General features: G+C 40.3%; 1 protein-coding gene across 3 annotated transcripts in view; it reads left to right on the forward strand.

Moving 5' to 3' along the window:
• The window catches only part of LOC112434063 (hydroperoxide isomerase ALOXE3-like), a 26432-nt gene extending 4753 nt beyond the window's left edge, over nucleotides 1-21679 (forward strand). The window contains exons 7-15 of one of the 3 annotated variants that reach the window (XM_076879949.1): nucleotides 5342-5508; nucleotides 5639-5782; nucleotides 7403-7606; nucleotides 8498-8584; nucleotides 8695-8864; nucleotides 16506-16627; nucleotides 17909-18009; nucleotides 19542-19668; nucleotides 20451-20603. In XM_076879949.1, coding sequence (XP_076736064.1) covers nucleotides 5342-5508; nucleotides 5639-5782; nucleotides 7403-7606; nucleotides 8498-8584; nucleotides 8695-8864; nucleotides 16506-16627; nucleotides 17909-18009; nucleotides 19542-19668; nucleotides 20451-20479 — 1151 coding nt within the window. In that variant the 3' untranslated portion in view covers nucleotides 20480-20603. Of the gene's footprint in view, nucleotides 1-5341; nucleotides 5509-5638; nucleotides 5783-7402; nucleotides 7607-8497; nucleotides 8585-8694; nucleotides 8865-16505; nucleotides 16628-17908; nucleotides 18010-19541; nucleotides 19669-20450; nucleotides 20622-20736 lie in introns of those variants that run through there. The other 2 variants (XM_076879948.1, XM_076879947.1) reach the window with 2 other exon arrangements.
• Nucleotides 21680-22248: the final 569 nt, after the last annotated feature.

The following is a 22248-nucleotide window of genomic DNA, read 5'->3' on the forward strand; positions in this document are numbered from 1 at the left end:
TTCCACAGCCTGGGAGCAGAGCAGCTGAAAGCTCTGCTTCCCATGGTGGTGAGGCGGAAGGAAGATACAGTAAGCTGGATAGAAGAAGAAGAACGAAGTGAACGGGCAGAACAGGTGGTGGTTAACAGGTCAGAAAGGTAAGGATGAGCGAGGTTATGAATGACCTTGAAGGTGAGCAGAAGAAGTTTGAAAATTATCCGGAATTTCACAGGCAGCCAGTGAAGTTCCTGAAGAACAGGGGTGATGTGCTGGTAAGAGGGGGTTCTGGTGATAATGCGAGCAGCAGAGTTCTGAACCAGTTGAAGCTTATGGAGGGATTTTTGGAGGAGACCATGCAAAATAGAATTGCAGTAGTCAATACGGGAGGTAACAAGACTGTGGACAAGAATGGACGTAGACTAGGTGGAAAGAGAAGGAAGCAATCTGTTAATGTTACGTAGATGGAAGTAGGCAGAACGGGTGAGATTATTGATGTGAGATTTATAGGAAAGTGAACTGTCTAGGATGACACCAAGGCTCTTAACCTGAGTAGAATGGAAAACTGTGGAGTTATCGATGGTAAGTGAGAAATGGTTTGCCTTCAAAAGGTTGGATTTGGTGCCAATAAGGAGGATATCAGTTTTATCCTCATTGAGCTTTAGAAAATTAGAGGTACACCAGGATTTTAACTCGGATAGACACTCTGTAAGGGAAGAAGGTGGGAGGGAGGAATCAGGTTTGCAAGAGAGATATAACTGGGTGTCATCAGCAAAACAGTGAAACTGAAGATCAAATTTGCGGAAGACGGTACCTAGAGGGAGGATGTATATTATAAAGAGAAGAGGGCCTAAAACTGAGCCTTGGGGTACACCAGAGGTGACGGGGAATAGACGAGAGCGGAATGATCTTAGTTGAATAAACTGGGAACGGTCGAGGAGACATGATTGAAACCAGGCGAGGGGTGTGTCAGAGATGCCGAGAGAGGAAAGTCTGCTTAGAAGGACAGAGTGAGAAATGGTGTCAAAGGCTGAGCTCAGATCTAAAAGGACGAGAATGGTGAGAAGACCAGAGTCAGCTCCGATTAGAAGATCGTTAGTGACTTTAAGTAGAGCAGTTTCGGTACTGTGACATGAGCGAAAACCAGATTGAAATCTCTCGTAGATGTTATTATTAACCAGGTGTAAATGAAGTTGAGCTGCAACCACTTTTTCGAGTATCTTAGAAATGAAGGGTAGATTGGAAATCGGACGGAGGTTGCTAAAGTTGTTAGGATCTAAAGAAGGTTTTTTCAGTATAGGAGTGACTAGAGCAGTCTTCAATAAGGAGGGAACGATACCGGTGGTGTGAGAAGAGTGAATGATAGCAGAAATGAGTGGGAGTAAAGAAGAGAGGCAGGATTTCACAAGCCCTGTGGGCATGGGGTCAACATGACATGTGGCAGGCTTTGATTTACATATGAACTCGGAAATATCAGATAAATCAGGAAGATGAAAAGTGGAAAACGGCTCAAAAAGGAGAAAAGGTTCTGGAGAGGGCGTAGACACAACATTTGATCTGAGTTGCTGGTGGATGTTATTGATTTTCGTAGTCCTGAACAGCATCAAGGAGTTGCAGGTTTCAGAGGAATAGAAGTGTGGTGGTAAAGCGTTGGGGGGTTGAATTAGTTTGTTGAGAACTGAAAACAGAGTCCTTGTATTACCCTCATAAGAACTGATAATACCAGAGTAGAAGCTTTGTTTGGCCTTGTTGATGGAGTCTTTATACTGAAGTACGTGGTATTTATAGATTTCTGAATCAACAGTTAAACCAGATTTCTTATATTTACGCTCTATCTGCCGAGCTTTGGCCTTCAGAGCTCGGAGGTCAGAGGTAAACCAGGGAGCAGAGCGAGCGAAGGAAACAGAGTGGGTTTTTACAGGAGCCAGAGAATCAAGGACAGTGCATAGACAATTATTATAATATAACAACAAATCATAAGGAGTAGAATAGAAGTCCGGAATCTGAACATTGTCCAAACTGGTAGTGAGAATGTCCATATCAATGTTCTTGATGTTGCGGAACAAGATGAGACGGGTTGGCTTGGTAGAAGAGCAGCAGAGAGTGAGGTTAAATGAAAGGAGGAAGTGGTCAGTTATGGGGATTTCAGTAGCAGAAAGATTCAAGGGAGTAAGACCAGAACAGCAGACCAAGTCCAGGGTGTGTCCTTTAGAGTGAGTGGGAAAGTCGATAAATTGTTTAAATTCAGAGCCTTCGAGACAGAAGGAAAAGTCTCTGGTGAGCAGAAGGTCATTATTGTCCATGTGAATGTTGAAATCTCCCACCAAGATCACATTTGGGGAGAGAGATGAAAGATGGGTTAGTAGATTAGCAAAGTCACTGAGGAAGACAGGGTTAGGTTTGGGGGGGGCGGTATACAGTAGCTATGATGGTGGGAATGGGTCCAGTCAGCTCACATGCAAGGACCTCTAGAGAACTAAAGGTATCAACGTTAACTGGCAGGACTTTCAAGTGCTGGCGAAAAAGGATTGCGAGACCACCCCCACAACCTGAGCAGCGGGGTTTAGAAAAGTAAACAAACCCCAGAGGAGCAGATTCTTTTAGCTGAGAAAAGTCATCAGGTTGTTGCCAGGTTTCAGTTAAGCAGAAAAAGTCAAACTTACGGTCAGATAGGAGGTCTTGGGTGAGAGGTCCCTTACTTGTCAATGAACGAATGTTTAGAAGACCGAAGTTGAGTGGAGTATCTTCTTTTTTGCTAATCGCGGTGGGCGCCCTGGGCAGGTGGGCTAGAGATCGATGGTTAACAGCCCGATCAGGGTTCCTGCGAGTGCGGCGAGTAGCAGACCAGAATGATTTAGTTCCATTGGAGTTATGGAAAATCCTGCGGGACCCGCGATGGATGTATCTCCGGCGAGGCTGGAAAGTGATGCCGGGTGGTAGTGGAGCTCCGCCGGCGACGGGACCGATAGCTGCCCGCGAAGGCGCAGGAGCTCAGCGGCTGTATAGCGGAGCAGTCCAGCCGTAGGATGGTAGACGAGCATCAGGAGAATCCAAAATAGTGCCAAAATTGGTCCACATCTTCGATTATGTGGAGGAAAAGGAGCCAAGCCGGCCGGAGCAACGAACAGGTAGGCTAAAATAGCTCAAACAGTTACGCTAGTGCAGCTCACTGAGAAGAAGACGTGAGAACACATTCAGCTGAAATAACAGAAGTTGAGGACAAGCGTTGCAAGTCAATCCCTGGCAGAGATCGATCTGGTCCTGAGTGTGAATGTTCCTGTTCATTCAAATCTAAATCCAAATAATCCAATTAATCCAAATAAATCCAAATAATCGAAAAATGTACCGGTGAGTACACCGGAAATCAAATATATTCAACTACACTTAAAATCAAGAATGGTTTCTAGTCTGTTTCTTGTGTTGATTTTTGGACTCTTAGTCAATGTATGTCAGTTTCCTGTTTATTATTCTAGTGTTTGAACGTTTTGATCATTTTTAGTCTTTTTCAGTTGTGCTTTTATCATACAAGTAAATCTGAGCATTAGTTCTTGTTGTATTTTTTGACTTCCTGTTCACAGTTCAGTTTAAAATGAGCTTTGAGTACAAACCTAGATTGCTCTACTGTTAAAATATTAGTTTTGAATTCCTTATTTGTATAGCCTGAGAAATGAATAACCTCACAGGACACAATTACTGGGGTTCTTAATGTGCAGTCTTTTGTTTTCGGTGAAGACAGAATAATCAAAAATGGACCAGAGAAATAAAAGAGGTAAAATAAATGAAATATATACAAAGAAGAAATATGGCAGTGGCCTCTGGATTCCACAGCAATATTTCAGCTCACCTGGATACTGGAGAACACATATGATATCACAACTTATCCCCTACACACAGAAAATAGCCGCCCTAAGGTGCACGTGCAGGTCCTTTGCATCATTGATTTCTTGCCAATGATATCACCTTTTTGTAAAAAACAGTAATTCCCAAGATGCATTTTTTCTAAGTTTTGGTAAAACTGCAGTAAACTCTTAAGCACTGCCCCCTGGTGACCAAAATATGCAATGACACAAATCACCAAAATGAACAAATTAAAGTGCACACTACATGCAGAAAACAGGAAACTGTGTAAACAATGAAATTAAACTACTCAATAACATTTTTGTTTTAACATAAATATAAACAAAGAACATGCATTCAAAGAAATTTTTAGAGCTCTTTTTTCACCTTAAACTGATATTTTTTTAAACTAAAGTAGAAAATATTATTATCTGTATACTTGTACACTTGGCTACATTTGTATTAAACCACAGTTTATTGTTTGAGTTTGTAATCTTTTGAGTGTTCAGCTCCCTCAGTGTGTTATTATCCGCCCCTCCTCTGCCTTCTGTTCATCCTCAGACTCTTCATGTTTATTTTATTCTGTACTTGATGTTTGGCCATCTGAATTCAGGTTTGGGTTGTTCCTTTTTTTTATTTTGTTTTCATTTGTGTCCAACATCAGTTTGACTTCCTGCATATGCTTTGTGTTAGTTTTCACTTGTTATGTGTGTTTATGTGTGTGCTTGTGCATAAATAGGCCTGACCTCCCTGTAGACTTTGCTGGATCATCTGCTGTTAATCCTCTGTGCGTTTCTTTGCATGTGATTTTGAAGTTACCTCTATCTTCATCTTAATGCAGTGATCTGTGCAATCCATCCTTTTCTGACTGTGAACTATGGTTTCAGAGTTGGAAGTTCCAATTCTGAGCCCAACCCCTTTGTACTAAGCTGTAGACCACCCCAGTGCAACTTAGTGTTTGTTGCAGCTAGAAGTTTTTTAAGAACAGACAAAGGTTTTTGGAGATCAAAAAACTTCCTTCAGGGAAATCCCCAATTGTCCCTGTGTCATCGGAGATTTCTGGGCACTATGTTGTCTTTAGGTAGGATCAAAAAGTTGATTCTGTTCATCTGGACGTAGCGTTTTCAGTGGGAGAAATGTTTCATCACCCATCCAAGTGACTTCTTCAGGCTCAGCTGACTGCAGATTTCCACAAACTTATAAACAGTACTTTTGCACCGCGACTGTTCATTAAGTGGTCATGACAATTTGCATAGTAATGATCATGATCAAGGAACTGAGTCAGCCAATTGTTCATTCAGTGGTGCTAGTTTCAGTTATTGTGCAAATGTACTGTTTAGTTGGGGAAACCTGCAGTCAGCTGAGACTGAAGAAGTTATTTTGATGAGTGGTTAAACGTTTCTCCCACTGAAAACGCTATGAACAGATGAACAGAATCAACCTTTTGGGGATGATATAGCATGCATCAAGACTCTTTAGGTGGTGATTCCTGTATTCCAAAATCAAGTAAAAAATATTATTTTTCCAGACTTTGTTCATAAACATTGGAAGGAAGACTCTTTATTTGGCTATCAGTTTCTCAATGGTGTCAACCCCATGTTGATCCGATGCTGTAAAGCACTCCCAAAGAACTTTCCTGTCACTGGTGACATGGTCTCTCTCCATGGTCGGGGAAGTCTGGCAGACGAAATGATGGTAAGTGTTTAATTCTCTTGAACTAATGATGACTGGCTGATCTTACTGGTACATTCACTTCATAATTGTAATATTCAAACTGCATGCATGACATAAAATCATCAGTAATGCTTTCTGGAATTCCAAACAGAAGGGCAACATCTTCCTGTGTGACTACAAGCTTCTGGATGGAGTGCAACCAAACACCATCAACAAAAAGAAGCAGTATCTGATGGCTCCTCTTATTCTGCTTCAGAAAACCCCTGATAATAAGCTGATGCCAATTGCTATTCAGGTGAGTTCAACACTCAATAATACTAATGCTTGACAAAGTTGACAAAGTCAAAGGGTGCATCTTTCATCATCTTACAGTGCTGTGATTCCATTCCCCAACTCCCTGAACAGCAATCATGGCTGTAATTCAGTGGTCACGACACTTTGCATATTAATGATCAAGAAACTGACCTCGCAGCCCATCGTTAGTCAGTGGTGCTAGTTTCAGTCATTGTGCAAATGTACTGTTTATAAAGTTGGGGAAACCTGCAGTGACTGAAGAAGTCACTTGGATGAGTGATGAAATGTTTTTTCAGACCTGAATGATTTAGCATGCATCAAGAGGGCACACTTTCTTCTTAAGATGCAAAAAAACCCATAAAAGGCAAAGCAAAAAAGAACACAAATGGATTTCTAAAAAGAAACAGAACACACGGCAGAAAACTAAACAGCAGCAATGTTTGTAGCATTATTGAAATTGGGCTAGCTGGCATATAATGGTTTGCTACGTGGTGGCTACCTATAGACCTATGGTTAGAAAAATATAAACAATAGCACATTGAGGATGGAGGATGAGCATCAGCCCCCCCCCCCCCCCCCCCCCCCCAAAAAAAAAAAAACAAAAAAAAAAAACAAAAAAAACAAAACAAAAAAAGACAATGTGAGGGTCCCCGATTTCCCTGCTGGGAGAAGATACTGAACATTGCCTAAATTTGAGTCAAGAGAACATCTGAGATTATCCATGCCCAATCCAAGGTTAGCCAGTAATATCTAACTACTACATATTTTGGATGACTCACTATGAGAAATTGAAAAATTGCTGATCCTGAGCTCTGACTCTTCTCTGAAGCATTCAGATATTTGGTGTATTGGTAAACTGTTAGCCCATTGACTGTAGTTACATCATAAGGTTTTAAAAACTGAGCTTGAACATGTGCTGCATATAAATGATGCTAATAAAAAACCAGAGAGGTTGCCAATTACCCCAATGATGAGGCTTCATTATATTAAATAAAACAAGATACAAAGTGTTACAGCACATTAAAAAGAGCAGCCTGAATGAATGCATTAAGACCTTGGGCCCAGAAGTAGGGAAACTTACAGAATCAAGGGGATAAACACCACATCTTACTGAGACACATATTTCTGAGAATATAAGCATCCGCAGGAAGTTTCTACAAAAGCATGAGCAGAATCAATCAGCTACAGTGTAACCAATACAGACTGAGGAAGCAGCGGCGTAAACATGACTCCTACCTGTGACAGCTACGGAAGCCACATGAGCAGAGACCTGGATGTATAGGGCAACAGGTAAGTAAGAGAGGGATGCTCAGATAGCAGCTATTTATAATGTGACTGCATAATTTAATTGGCCATCAAAAAAGCAATCAGCAATACATTATTAAACGAAAAATTAATTCTGCTAAACTCAAACAGTATGGGATGAGTTTAACTATCATATGGACATATGCCAAGCGTCCGGAGCGGGACACAGACAAAAACACTTAACCCTCTGAGTCAAGACCCAGGAACATGACAAAACTCACCTAAATAAGTAACCAAAATATGGTTATTCATCAAATAATGAGGATAATAGATCAAATGCAATGAATTAAAAGCATATCTCTTCCTTCTTCTTCAGCTAAAGCAGAAACCAGCAAAGGACAACCCAATCTTCCTTCCTACTGATTCTGAGTATGACTGGTTGATGGCCAAAATCTTTGTGAGAAGTGCAGATTTCAACTTCTATGAAGTCAGTGTTCACCTGCTACGCACACACCTGCTGGCTGAGGTTTTTACAGTCTCACTGCTGCGTAACCTGCCCATGGTGCATCCACTGTACAAGGTAACTGAGGCTAAGTCTAAGTCTTTTGTGCCTTGGAGTTGAATATAGCACTAACTAGTGCCAGTCAATTTCTCAAAAAGGAAAAGATGTGGAAAGTCAATGCAGCAGCACTAATGTAGTGTCCAGTTCCTCTGGCTCATCACTTCTCCATCACTCTGCTTAACAGTTAGTACAAGGTCTTTGTGCTGACAATGCACAGCACCACATTTTGTCAAATGTGGTGCTGTGCATTGTCATCAAACATCTTTACTTTAGTCTCATTTGTCCAAAGAACATTATAAAAATAACTCAAGTTGAGAAAAAAAAATCAGGAACTCTCAAACAGCCAGAGGGAGAACACAAGGCACCAGAGACAAAAGACCACCAAAATAAAATGGGAAAAAACCGAATGCATGAACAGAAACATAGACTTGAAACAAAAACAGAAAGGTAAACAAACACTGAGACGAGAGTGACTTCACAAGAATGCACAAGGAACACGGGAGGCATTATAACAGAAATATGAGATCGAATATAAACAAAACTAAGACCTGGATAACAAAACTGAGAAGTCCAGAGAAAACAAACAGGAAACACAGAGCTGTAATAAAGGACTGAACTAAAAAGAATTGCGACTATACTGAGACCAGAATCCTAAAACAAAGATAATCCAAAATACAATGCTTAAACAAAATTCAAAAACATCTCTCAAAACCTCTTGGCTTTGTGCATTTCATCAGCAGCAACTGGGTGCCACTGGCCCTCTTATTAAGAGGTAACAGTGTAGTAAGAATTTCACAAGACTGCATAGAAACCTGTTTAAAAATTCTTTTTCACATGACTGCGTTGAAATCATCAAATAAGCAAGGAAAAAGTAATTTTCTTACTAATAAATTTCTCCCTTTCTGCCAGCTTCTGATGCCTCACACTCGCTACACACTTCAGATTAACGTCTTAGCTCGGCAACTTCTAATATCTAAGACGGGAGTTTTGACTCGGGTACGAAAAGACCAACACACTGAACAGACCAAAACCTAAACAACATTTTCTTTTTTACTATTGTGTACAGTATTTGCTTCTCACTTGTATTTGTTGTATCTGTTCTCTAGTATGCAGCTTCTGGTGGAAAGGGTGTAATCACAATCCTGCAGAAATCGTTATCCTCCCTGACCTACAGCTCCCTCTGTATCCCAGATGATATTGCAGAACGTGGGCTGAAAGATGTACCAAATTTCTACTACAGGGATGATGGATTGAAGCTTTGGGAAATCATCTTCAGGTTCTCTAATTCTCCCTCTGAGTGCTTACTCGGGTCAACTTTATTTTTAGCGTTTTCCATTAGGTGGTATACCAGATACTTTGTTTAGTACCTACTCGGCTGGCGTTCCAAGCAACCTGAGTTCATCTAAAAATGTGACATCAGTAGACTGCAAAAATCAAAACTTCCATATTTGAAACCTGGAAATGAGGGAAAGGGCAACACAAAACCCAACACCGTGGTTTCCTCAGTCTGACAAAAAGAAAAGTCAGAGGGGCAGTATACCATCGCCTTGACATCCTCCATTGCTTTGTTTGTGTTGAATACATATTACATAATGGGAGCTTCTGCCACATTGCTCAACCCCCCCCCCCCCCACCCCCCCCCCCCACCCATCCACCCACACACTGTACTCATTTGCGAAGGAAAATGACCAAGACAGAGTAGAATCAAGTCGGTAAAAGGGGAAAAGAGGTATTAGTCTAACTATCAGGTTAGGCCTAATTGGTCAGTTTGTGGAGCAGTGGGGAAAAACTCACTTTTTTTTCAAATAAAAAGCCTTATCAGGATGCTCATGTGTTAAATTTGGGTCAAACAGTTTATTACAGTATGGTGGTAAATATAGAGCTATGTCTAGAAATATATGGAGTGTAACAACATTTTTATAATATTGTCTTACTACACCACAGCAATGGATTTTAAATCAGTCCATCAAGATGTGCAGACTTTCAGCTTTAACTCTAGGGGTTAAGCACAAAGTATTGAACTAGCTGTTTATACATATTTTATACATGTTTAAACATAGTAACTTGTTGTCAGGGGCTTAAAATTAATTTGAATAACTTAATTTTAAACACAGGTGCAGATTTTAATGCTTGGGTCCATTGCTGCCAATGACTGCCTGAAGATGAAAAGCCATGGAGATCACCAAATGCTACGCTTTCTCCTTGAGATGCTCAGGCCTTTACCACAGTCATCTTTAGTTGCTTCTTGTTTGTAGGTCTGTCTACATTCACTTTTGTCTTCAGTAACTAAAAAAGCATGCGCTGTTGGCTTAGGATCAGGTGAAGGCTGTGGTTAAGGAAGAAAATCTAATTTCTTTAGCTTAAAATAGTTCTGGGTTTCTTTTGTGATTATCTATTTACACTGTGAAACTGTCTGATCAGTTTTGCAGCATTTAGCTAAATCTGAGCAGCAAGCACAGCTTTATACATTTCCCAACTCATTCTGGTACTTCTATCAGCAGTCTTATCATAAATACTAGTGCTCTGGTTCGGTTGGCACCAAGGTTATTATTGTTAACGAATACTAACGAAATAACAAAAACTAGAAGTGAAAAAACATTTTCGTTAATCGAAATAAAACTAAAAACGAGACTTTGCGAAAAAAAGGAAAACTAACTAAAACTGTAATGAGTGTTCACAAAACGAACTAAAATTAATTGAATTTATAGCAAAAATGTGTTTAGTTTTCATTGATGTGTGTGTGTCATACAATAGTCAAGGGTGAAAATGAAGTTTAGTTTCCAGGTTTTTCTCTTGCTGTGTCTCATTATGCCAGCAGGTGGCAAGTACGTTAGTCAAATCGTCTGTGTTGCTGCTCCGTCCACGCGCAGAATCATGTCAGGAAAAGTCAGGAGAAAGCGCAGAGGTCCAATTTGGGATTACTTTGAATATGACTGTGTTTTGGATAAAGCAAGTGTCTTGTAGTGGAAAGCGACAAATTATGAGTAGGGATGGGTACCGGTGTCGGTTCTGACATAAACGGTAGTAACCAGACCGAAAAGCAGCGCACATTTCGGTGCTTTATTTCGGTGCTTTTTTTTCCTGAGCTGTGATACACTTCTAGCCAATCATTTTACGTTTCCGAGGATAGTAGGTGGGCCAGTTACGTACGTTCCTTTAGAGCAGAGCTACAGATTAAAAATGCCCAAGGCGAAGCGGTCAAAAGTCTGGCTGTACTTCACAGCAAAATATGCAAACTCAGCAGCCTGCAACAAGTGCTTTAAGGTGATACTGTGATACTGTCAAAGGAGGTAACACCTCAAATCTGATGAAACACCTGGCGACGCATAGCATTTTTTTTAAAAGCCCAGAAATGTGCCGTATTTGATAGCTTGCTACGAGACCTCACACCGAGCACATCTACTGCGGGTGGGTTGCCTGTTATGCAACATCCCCCAAAAACACGAAGAGGAGAGTCCTGGCCCCTAGTCCTGCCAGTGTAGCAGAAATGATGAGGATGATGATGATGATGGCAGCAGCAGCCGTTCTTCTCTGCGTGAGTAGCTTAATGTTGTTCGTGTGTAATTTACGTTGAGTAGGCTAACCACGTTATTACATTAATGCATGTAAGGTGAACTAGCAAACATCATCATAGCTACATGCGGCTGTCCTCTTGTTTGATGGCAGATACTCCCTTCACCCTGGCCAAAAAGGCTAAAATGACCAAAGAAAAAGTGGAAAACAGTTAAACATGAGAGGTTTTTGGACAAAGTTTGTGTTTTTTCCATTGTTTAAGCACTGCTTCCAGCCAAGAGTGATGCCATATATGCCCCATAGCTGCAGAAAAGGCTAACATTGTTATCTTTTTACAAAAAACAGCTGAACATGAGAGGTTTTTGGACCAATTTTGTGTTCTCCATTCTTTAAGCACCGGTTTGAGCACCGTTTGAGCACCGGCACTGTTTAAAAAGTACCGATTTGGCACCGGTATCGGATAAAACCTAAACGATACCCATCCCTAATTATGAGGGACATTTCTATAAGGAAAAAAATCCCACAATCCTTAAACTGCACTTGAAAAGCTCGCACAAGAAGGCTAACCTAGCTTACCTTGAGAAGGTAAGGGAGCACACTCAACCCTAATCCCCAGAAACAGAATCTAACCCCAGGCCAGGCAGTGTGATGCATCCCGAGACAACAGGACGGGGATATCTACACAACTGTGTGAGCCTTCAAGAAGTTTATCAATTCACTTGAACCAAAATATGAACACCCGGTGCTGCAAGAGTTAATAGTCTCATTCGGGCTAAGATATACCTTTTATAGTTCAAATCAAATCAAATCAAATCACTTTTATTGTCACATCACATGTGCAGGTACATTGGTACAGCACATGTGAGTGAAATTCTTGTGTGCGAGCTTCACAAGCAACAGAGTTGTGCAAAATACAATAATATAAACAAGTTGCCTGGTATCAATGGTTGTTCATCTGCCCTAATTTATTTATTTATTTATTTAAAGAACCCATAGGTGGGAATGTGAGTTGTCTGTCTCTGCGTGTTAGCCCTGCGACAGACAGGCGACCTGTCCAGGGTGCAGGGTATGGTAGCTGGAATAGCAACATACCCAAGGATAAGCAGAAGAGCATGACTGATATGATGAAACTGGGATTTTGTTTCACTTAATTATTGCAAACACAGCTAAAACTATAACTGAAACTAATCAAAACTAAACTGAAACTAAGGATTAAAAAAAAAACGAATCTAGCGAACAACTGGTAAAAACTAATTAAAACTGATATAAAATTGAAAATCTGAAGTCAAAACTAAATAAAATTAAAAACTAATGAAAATTGCAAAACTATTAAAACCCTGGTTGGCACCCATAAATGCCCATGCTACAACGCTGTCAATCAATCAATCAATCAATCAATCAATCAATCAATCAATCAATCAATCAATCAATCAATCAATCAATCAATCAATCAAGGCTTTATTCGCCACGTGCAGAGTTCAGCTGAGACAGTGTCCTTCGCCCTGTTAGGCTAAGTAAACAGTCTTCCAGCCAGCCCAGGTGGCCTTGCGTGGACTGGGAAGGAACAGTCTAAACACAGTCATTATCAGGGTGTTTTTGTTTGGCTCCAGCCTTGAGACTGCAGCTGGCGCCGAAAGGGTATCCGCATGAAGTGATGGTGTTTTTTACTTTAGTGCGAACAACTCATATGAATTTCAAAGCTGTTCTAACAGTCCAACACTGGTCTCTCAATCTCCCGTTGGAGAGCCATGAGCTTCTCTATGATGTTATCAAACTTGCTCTCCTTGATGTTGTCATTCTTGTGCTCAAAGAGCCCATTCTGAGAACTCACGACCACAGTGAGCTTCTTCAAGATGTAATCCAGTTTGCACTCAGAGATCTTATTGTGAGTATTCACGGCAGCCGTAAGCTTCTCCAAGATCTTATCCATGCTGCACTCAATGAGCCCATTTTGAGAAACTCACACCTCTTCCCATCGTTTCAATCCCAGCCTGCAGCCTTGTGGGGGTTTGAACAACCGGTTCCGCTTTCTTAATTCTTTGATAAGTCAGGGCCAAACCAGCTCCGATCAGCAAGAACCCTGTTATCATGGTTCCGAATAGGTAGATATCTTCAGCACTCAGGCGCACCCAAGCCCAAACTTCTCATTGAGAAAGGGGTGTCAATTGCATTTAGGGACCAGTTGATCAAATCCATGATTCCACTTTTAGGTTTTAGAGAACAGACTGTGAGAGAGTGTTCCAGGGAAAAGTAATACAAAAAACACGAGACTAGACAAGGACATAAGAGGCTAAGCAGGGAAGCTAAGGGAGAGGAGGAGAGGAGAAAAGTGCGACCGCCTTCGTCAAGAGCAAGAGCAGAAAATGTTTGGCAGATGCTTTGGATCAAGAACCGTTCCATTCCTTCTCTGAAGGCCATCTTGTAGTCTAATGCCCTGCTTTCTGATCACCAGCCTCTTCCTTGGCCACTGCATGGAGTATGCCTCAACAGCTGGTTCCTGGTTTTTCCTGCCTTGTTGTTGCTGGCCACCATGATAAACTGCCCCACTCCACCCACTGGCTTTTAGACCACCTGTGAAGCCTCTGCAACTAGCCATTGCCAAACCTCTGGAGGGGTCCAGTCTCCTTGACCGTCACTAGCCCCCTATCAAGCCACAGGAGGGGTTCCATCTTCTCTTCTGGTCTCTTGTCTCGAGGCCATCCACAAGGACTGTGTCTATTATTGCAAGCCTCTAGTGTGGCTTCCCCACCTTAGCTGGTCTCCTTCTCAACCTCCAGAGAGGTTCTCCTTTGCTACTCCTCCTTAAGGCCAGTCCCCAGAACTGTCTCTCACATTATTCCTCCTCCAGACCGTCCATTTGGGACTGCATTCAGACTCAATCTCCCTTTGTGTTTTTTATTTGTGGCTGTGTAACTGGATGTAGAGCAACATTTTGGAAAAAAAAGAAAAAATAGAACTCAAATCTATTTGTTGTGGTTGAGAATGGGTTCACTGGCATGCATTAAAAAATCCCTCAGGAGATTCTGATACACTTTTTATTACATTTTTTAAATCAAGAAGAAGATAGATGAGCAAGTATGGTTATTGAAGTTATAATTAGAAAACTAATTTCTTTCTATCCTTCTAGAGAAGTGGTTCTTAACCTTGTTGGAGGTATCAAACCCCACCAGTTTTGTATGTGCATTCACCGAAAATAAAATCTGATTTTTTTTTTCAAATTCAAGACATAGATGTGTTTTTTTTACTGGTGCACACAATGATCCGTGCATGAACATCACCTTGTTCAAAGAACAATACCAACACAATGAACAAACTTACAACAAATTACATACCTGCAAATCAGTGTGACTTCTGCTGTTGCCTTTGAGAGACCAGTTCAGATATGCGTGGCTTTACCTTGGCAAGTGCCAGTCTCATGTCATTTTCACAGCAAAGTCTGTTCCTTTTCTTTGTTTTTATGTCCAGCATCCTCGAAAAGGATTGCTCGCAAAGATATGTTGTAACAAATGGCATAAAAAAATCCAGGGCTTACTTAGCAATAACTGGATACTTGTCCATTTGTCGACACCAAAACTTTGAGAGCGTTGTTGTTCTGAAGAGTTGCTGTTGAACCTGGCTCTGCTGAAATTTAATGATTTCGTCAAGGTATTTATCATTGACATCTGCTGTCTAATCAGCAAAAGTGAATGGCTGTCTCACCCATGCTGGATATGACTCTCTCGTAGGAAAATATCTGTCGAGAGACATTGCAAGCTCATCTAAGTGCGTTGCAATAGTTTGCTTCAGTTCCGTGAATACAGAAATATCTCCGATTCCAGACACATCTTCGATCTTACTTACACAGTTGTCCAGAAGGGGGAAGTTTGCGAAGTTGTTGTTCTCTGTTCGTCGTTTCCATAACGGTAGCTTTTTTCGAAAAGCTAATCCGGCTTAGATTAGCAACGTCTGTACTCTCATCGAGTTGATGGCTGAATTTTGCTGGGCTTGAAATCAGATCTGCGAATACTTGAGCCAAGATGTCTTTACTCATGTCTTCTATTCTGTTGCTGATGGTGTCATTTGAAAGAGGAATTTGGAATCATTTACCTTCGGCCGCTGTTCAGAGTATCAGATTCGACATCTTTAATGCAGCTGGTTTCACGAGTGTTTCACCAATGGTGTGTGGCTTGCCCTGCTTTGCGATCAGGTAAGCAACTTCGTACGATGCTGTGAGGATCGGTTTGTTAACAGATACAAAATTCAAGAGCAGGCAGAGTGGGCCTTTCATCGAATCTGTCTCTCTTCATCCTTGAATTCAGCAAGTGTTGTGTTCTTGTATTCAATGTCTCCTTGCAGCTTCAAGAAGTGTTCCTTTAGTTTTGCTGGTGCGAGACTAGAGTTGTTCAACTTGGCGTTGCAAATCATGCAGAGAGGACGCTCACTCCCATCACGTTCCGTGATACATGTGAATCCATATTGTACATATTCGTCCAACCACTTTCTTCTTTTTCCCGACATAGTTAGTATGGATTAAAATATTAACAAAAAAATCACACGAACTACTACCACGACAGTCACACGTTGACTACTGCGCGCTAAATTCCGCCAAGCAGTGTAGCATGATCATCTGCAGCCAGTGATGGCCAAAAGGGGCCGTGTCATCACAAATTTACACGATAATTCGGGTGTGTCCGGACCCCGCGGTGGAGGCTCTGCCGAAGCCCTGAGACCGACTCACCGAACCCCTATGGTTCGATCGAACCCAGGTTAAGAACCACTGTTCTAGAGTTAAAGGAGTTTGATAAACAGGAATAGCCAGGCTGTTTTTCAGGCCTGTGGCAGCACCAAAACAACTGCTCCAAAATAGATGACAATTAAATCATTGGAGTCTAAAACGCCCTGAGTAACCTTTTCAGACCTCCAAAAAATAGTTAGAGTCCTTTCACACTACCATTGATCAATGGCAATGTCACTTTACTTCTTAATGATCATGAAAGTGACCTGACAGCCCCCAACACATGTGATAGTCAGTGGTACAAGTTTCGGTCACTATGCACAATTATTGTTTGGATGAGTGACAGAGCGATTCTCCCACTAAAAACGTCACAAGAAGATGATCAGAATCAGCTTCACGAGGGTTCTTATAAGACTTTTGTTTTTAGGTTAAGGTTAGGGTCTAGTAGACTTGAGGTACTCCCATGGCTTGGTTTTCTTGAAAACAACCTTAAAAAATTCATACCCTGCCTCCTTTACTGTCATCCATTACTATGTAGAAAATAAAAGTTTTCATATAAAAAAGATCCAAAGGTTGGGGAAAAAATAGCACATTTTATACACATTAACAAATTTTATGGTCTAGTGTGTTTAAGAAATCTGTATTTAAATTGGGATTGTGCTTCATTGCTTATGGCTCTATATTTCAAAGGTTTGTGAAAGAAATTCTCACCTCCTACTACAAGACTGATGCTGAAGTCCAGAAAGACTCTGAACTGCAGAAGTGGATTCAGGACATTTATGAACATGGATTCCTTTCACAAGCAAGCACAGGTGAGCTTTATTTTGGACTTACTCTGCTCATTTAAAGCTCTGTGATTTTAGATTTTAACTCTACTAGAATTTAAATGCCTGATTTGCAGTTCAAATATATAGATCCAAGTCGTTTGGTCCATGATCTATTCGAGTTCACAGGTTATTGTAATACCTACCAAAAAAATAACATCAAAGTACAGAAGCAAAGTTTTAGCTTTTTTTCTGTCATTCACTGGCTATAATGCACAAACTAATGAGAAATAAAATCCTGTAAATCAATTTAGGACAACTGGTTCTCATTCACCAACTATTATTGACCACTAAGATATACTTTGTCAATGGTGTGGCCCAAGTTTTTGACCAGCTCTAAACTATCTTACTTTTTTATACCATAACTAAACTTAATGATGGCATTTATGTTTCAGTGGTAAAGGGGTGCAAGAATGCATTCATTTTCTGAACATCACAGTCCAAACTAGAACTTTTATCAGTACAGATTTTAGTGAATGTGAAAAACTGCCTGTAAAAATGACAAGAAGATGACCTTGACATTGAGCAGAATTTGGGTGAAAACCCAACGTGATTTACGGTCCCACAAATGTGTCCGTCTGCGTACATGTTTCAGTTTAGAAACCACTGCAAATAAGCTCCCATGCAGTCAACCAAAATCCCATAAGCAGTTTGCTGAGCATGAATGGCCAAGGTCAAATTCTGATTGGTTCACAAGGGGCTGGGAAACAGAAGGGGGAGACAGCAGAAATGTAGAAGAAAAATCAAAGACTAAAAATATAGAATGAACAATACAGACACTGGCTGTGGTGGAAACATTTTTTTTAACATTTTGATCCACTTCAGCATTTTGTATGTCATAACTTCACTTGTCTCTTCCACTGGCTAAAAGATCAACAACAGCAAAATCAGGAGTACCCTACTTCCTTGAAAACAACAGGTAGATGCAGGTAGATGGGCAGTCTGTTACTGCCTGTGGATTACCTTTGTGCTACTCCCACTTTAGCATTAAAAAAAGTGTAAGTAGTGTTTAGTTTAGTAGTGATCCCTACTATTGGACACTTTACCCCATCCTAAAAAATGTGTGAATCTGAGCATTTAGAGCAGTTTAAAGTTTTCGGCATATTTGGACTACCTATATATTATATACACTGACCAAAGCATGATGTGAGACTTTATTATGATAATAGAACTTTATGTGCACCTACAATATTGTAATTTTGATACAACTTTACTTTGGTTTCCCCAGTGTATTGAAGTAATGCCATTTCTTTTTGTTCTGATCATCAGGAATTCCACAGAAATTCAGCACTGTGGATGAGATGGTCAAGTTCGTCACCATGGTGATCTTCACTTGCTCTGCCCAGCACTCAGCTGTCAACTCTGGGCAGGTGAAACCTTCTAACATCATTTAATTTCATTTATTTAGGTTGTAATAGTTTAAGGCCATGCAAGAACCTTCAAGACCTTAAAGTGGTAAGATTAACCACCTTACAATATATCAGAAATAAACTACAATCACTTTACAAATTTCAATTGCTAAGCCCCAAAAGGTTGATTCTGTTCATCTGGACGTAAAGTTTTCAGTGGAGAAACGTCACTACTCCAAGTGACTTCAGTCTCAGCTACCTGAACACATCCTGGACAGGGAGGAACACAGGGAGTCAAGGAGGCCATTTACACAAGAAGGGAAAAAACATCTCTGAATCGAGAAGGAGGCCTAAGGGTACATCTTTCACCGCCTTACAATGCTGTGATTGAAGCCATTCCCCAACTCTCATTAAATAGTGCTCATGGCCATTGATCAATGGTCTTAGATCAGTGGGCTTTGAAAAGTTGCCTTTGATCAAAGGTCATGACAGTTTGCATATTCATGATAAACGAACTGACCTCACATCCCTTTCAGTTGCACTAGTGTCAGTAATTGCGTAAAGGTTGGGGAAACCTGCAGTCAGCTGAGACTGAAGAAGTCACTTGGATGAGTGACGAAATGTTTCTTCCACTGAAAATGCTACATCTAGATGAACAGAATCAACCTCAATTTACTTACCTGGATGATATAGCATTATTCAAGACATTAAAGGCAAAGGAGCATTGTTTAGTTAGCAAAATAAATTATTGCCAACTCCATGAATACTTTTCTCTCAATTTGGGAAAACACTTCAGTTAACAAGTGTTCCTTTGTTAGTGGCAGGATAATTTATAAAAGGTAAGTATACTTAAGTCCTAAGAGAATATTAATTTTAGAGTCTGGCTTGACTGATGATCTCAGGTCCATCTTGCTTTTCACATTAAATTTTTAGTGATGGCTGAAGCTCAGGTGGTAGAGCAGGCTCCGTACTAGTTGGAATTTTGGTGGTTCAAACCCTGTCGAGTTCGAGTTTGTATGCCAAATATCCTTGGGCAAGATGCTAACCCTAAGTAACTCTATGATGCATCCAGTGGAGTGTGAATGTTAGAAAGCACTTATGGAGACATAGGAAAATGTGCTTTGAGTCTCCAGGAGAGTAGCAAGTGCTACATAAGAACCAGTGCCCACTCACATCCTGGGCCATTTGACCTAAGGCTATGTCCACACGAATGCGTTTTCAAACGAACATGCATCGTTTTCCAGACTGAGCCGGCATTTTCCTCAAGGAAAAACACAGTGTTTTGGAAATGCTCTCGAAAATGGATACATTTCAAACTGGAGGTGTCCTGTCGCAGTGTGGGCGCTGGAAAACGCAGACTTTCTAAAACGATGACGCATTTTAGTCATGTGATGCAGTCATGTGACCAATTGAACAAAGGGCATTATACAGCAGTTGTTTTGATTGCTCTCAATTTTAACAGCCCTATTAAAGATTAATATCAGTATTTACATGCTCCAGATAGCTTTTCTTCAAATTGTTTAATTCTCACTCGCTTTTGTGCTTGAATATAGGCGTTTTTGGCCATTTCAATGTGGATGCACAACTCTTTGAAAACTACTGAAAACGGTAGTGTGGACACAGAGCGTTTGCTATATGTGGAAGGAAATCGTAACCTAGGACAAGCTGATGGCATAAAATGTAAGCACAACTCCTCCGGTTTCATATGCAAAAAAAAAATTTTGCGGTAGCTTACGTGTTTCCAGTTCTACAGGGATTTAAAAATAGTTAAGCAAAATGGAGCGTGCCCACTCTGACCAATTTAAGATGGTTAAAGTGTCTGGGAAGGAATCTTAAAATTGGATTATAGATGGCAGACAGTTGGTGTCATAAACCACCACCTCTGTTCAAGGATGATCATCCACAGTGGACAAAGATGAATTCTTTCATTACTCATCTGTCTTCTCTGTCCAAAATGCGAACATTGGCATCCTCAAAAGAGTGACCTTTGTTGTTCAGATGCAGAGGAACATCTTGAACGTCTTGCCTGTCGACGTGACTCTTCTATGTTGTCCCATGTGTTTATGAAGTGGCTGTAGAGATCAAAAGAGTTAGGGTTGATGGTATTCACATTTTGGACAGAGAAGACAGAGATGGTTTGAAAGAGGAGTGAAAGAAGCCATCAATGTCCACTGAATGACCAATAAACAGGGGTGGTGTTGGCTACCTACAATGCAATCTTGAGATCCCTTTCTAGTCCAGTCACCTTCATTCAAGCTCTTAAAGATCTCTTCATCAAATATTTCTAGTTTTTGGGTCAGCAATTTAAGGATGCACTCTTTTCCTTCATGTTTGTCCTTAATCAAGTTAGAGCCTAATGTGTATTACACCCCTTGACTCTCCAGGCTTGACCAAACACCAATATCACACTGCTATGTGCTTCAGAGCCTATTAATGACCTTTCCTTTACTCCTTCAATACAGTACGACTTTGGGGCCTGGATGCCCAATAGTCCTGTCACCTTGCAGCTTCCCCCACCAACTAAAAAGGGGAAAGCAAGTGAAAAAAGCATGATAGATACATTCCCCAATATTCAAACAACAGTTCATGGCATGGCCGTCATGTGGCTACTCAGCAAGCAGTCCTCTGACTCTGTAAGTGTTCAAGTTATGTAATGTACATCAAAATGTCAAATTCAAAAGTCATACAACTATGCATTTTGAGTGGAAGAAGCAAAACATGCCAGTGATCTCATATCTATCTCATCAGATCTTTCTTGGCCAGTACCCAGAGGAGCATTTCACTGAGGAGGTTCCCTGCCAAAAAATAAAGGATTTCCAAGTAGAGCTCAAAAGGCTGAGTGCAGAGATCAAAGCCAGAAACTCAGTGTTGGACCTGCCATACACATACTTGGATCCTGACGTGACTGAAAACAGTGTGTCCATTTGAATATTAGAAGGCAGCTTCTCTTCCTTTAGTTCAGTAACAAAAACAGAAAAGAAAGTGAAGTTTGAGCTCTGCCTGAAACTCATTCTATTGATTTAACTTTAGTTTACCAGCAATTTCTAAAATATTCTTCTGAGTTAATACAATGACCAGGTTTTATGTTTCAGGTTTTATGTTTCATAATTAGAAAATATATCAGTGGAAAGAGTGTTTCTGATTTATAATGATTTCTACTTTTTTAATCATAATTTTAAAGCTGTTTCTCTCTTTGATAATGAAAAGGTAAATACGTAGATAGAAAGCTGCTAGGGTGAGAAGGGCTTTAAGAAATAAGGTCTCCTTTGCACTTCTCTGGTTTTTAATTCTCAATTTTGTTTCAATACAAGCTTTATATAATCAATATTTTTGTCTTATTGCAGTGTATTGCATGAATCCATAAAAAGTGTACCTACTTTGAAATAGGAAAATTAATAGCTATCTATATCATTTTTAGAGATCATAGAGATTTAACACAGATATAGACAGACATGAATGCATAACTTTATGATGTTTCATTTAAAATTCTTAGAAATTTCTGCCTGTGAATACATGATTTAAAGGGTGAAGAAGGAGCTTACTATGTTATTTTTCTGTGTGAACTATACTTAGGCCCTGTTTATATCAACTGATTTTTAAGCTTGCCTGACATAAATGATGATAATTTGATCTCTTTCTGAACTGTTTTCTGTATGTAAAAGATGGAATATAAACACTGACCCAGTCAAAATCCTCGTTTTATTGCAGATTGCTTTTGTCATATTTAGATGAAGGCGTGGAGTCCTAAGATATTAGTAAATACTAGCAGTAAGGACGAAATTAATAAGAATTTAGCGATTCTGATTCCATTATTGATATCATTTATCGACTGGATTCCTTATTGATTCTCACTGACTCCACTTTGAGAGTCACCACCACCACTAAGCAGAATATCAAAGACATTACTTACATTCATGCAAATTAATTCTGTGTGGTCAAATATTTGTGCATGTTGGAGGTATGTCCCTCTTTGTTGCGATCAGTGTTGGGACATTACTCAGTAAAGTAAAGTAAAAAGGTTCCTACACAAAACATTTTTCTTAAAAGTAATGCACTTAATTACACCCAGGAGAAAGACATTCATTATACTACCTGTTACATTACTTTCATATTGCTTAAAAAAAACAAAAAACCTGAACCACACTCATAATTACTATTTGACAGTATATACCTGAGGCTCCAGCCCCACACAACAACACAAATCCCTATAATAATGAGGACACACATGATTTTTCTCTTAGTACTTAGGTATGAAAACAA

Source organism: Maylandia zebra, linkage group LG23, assembly GCF_041146795.1.
Source record: "Maylandia zebra isolate NMK-2024a linkage group LG23, Mzebra_GT3a, whole genome shotgun sequence".
Taxonomy (NCBI): Eukaryota; Metazoa; Chordata; class Actinopteri; order Cichliformes; family Cichlidae; genus Maylandia; species Maylandia zebra.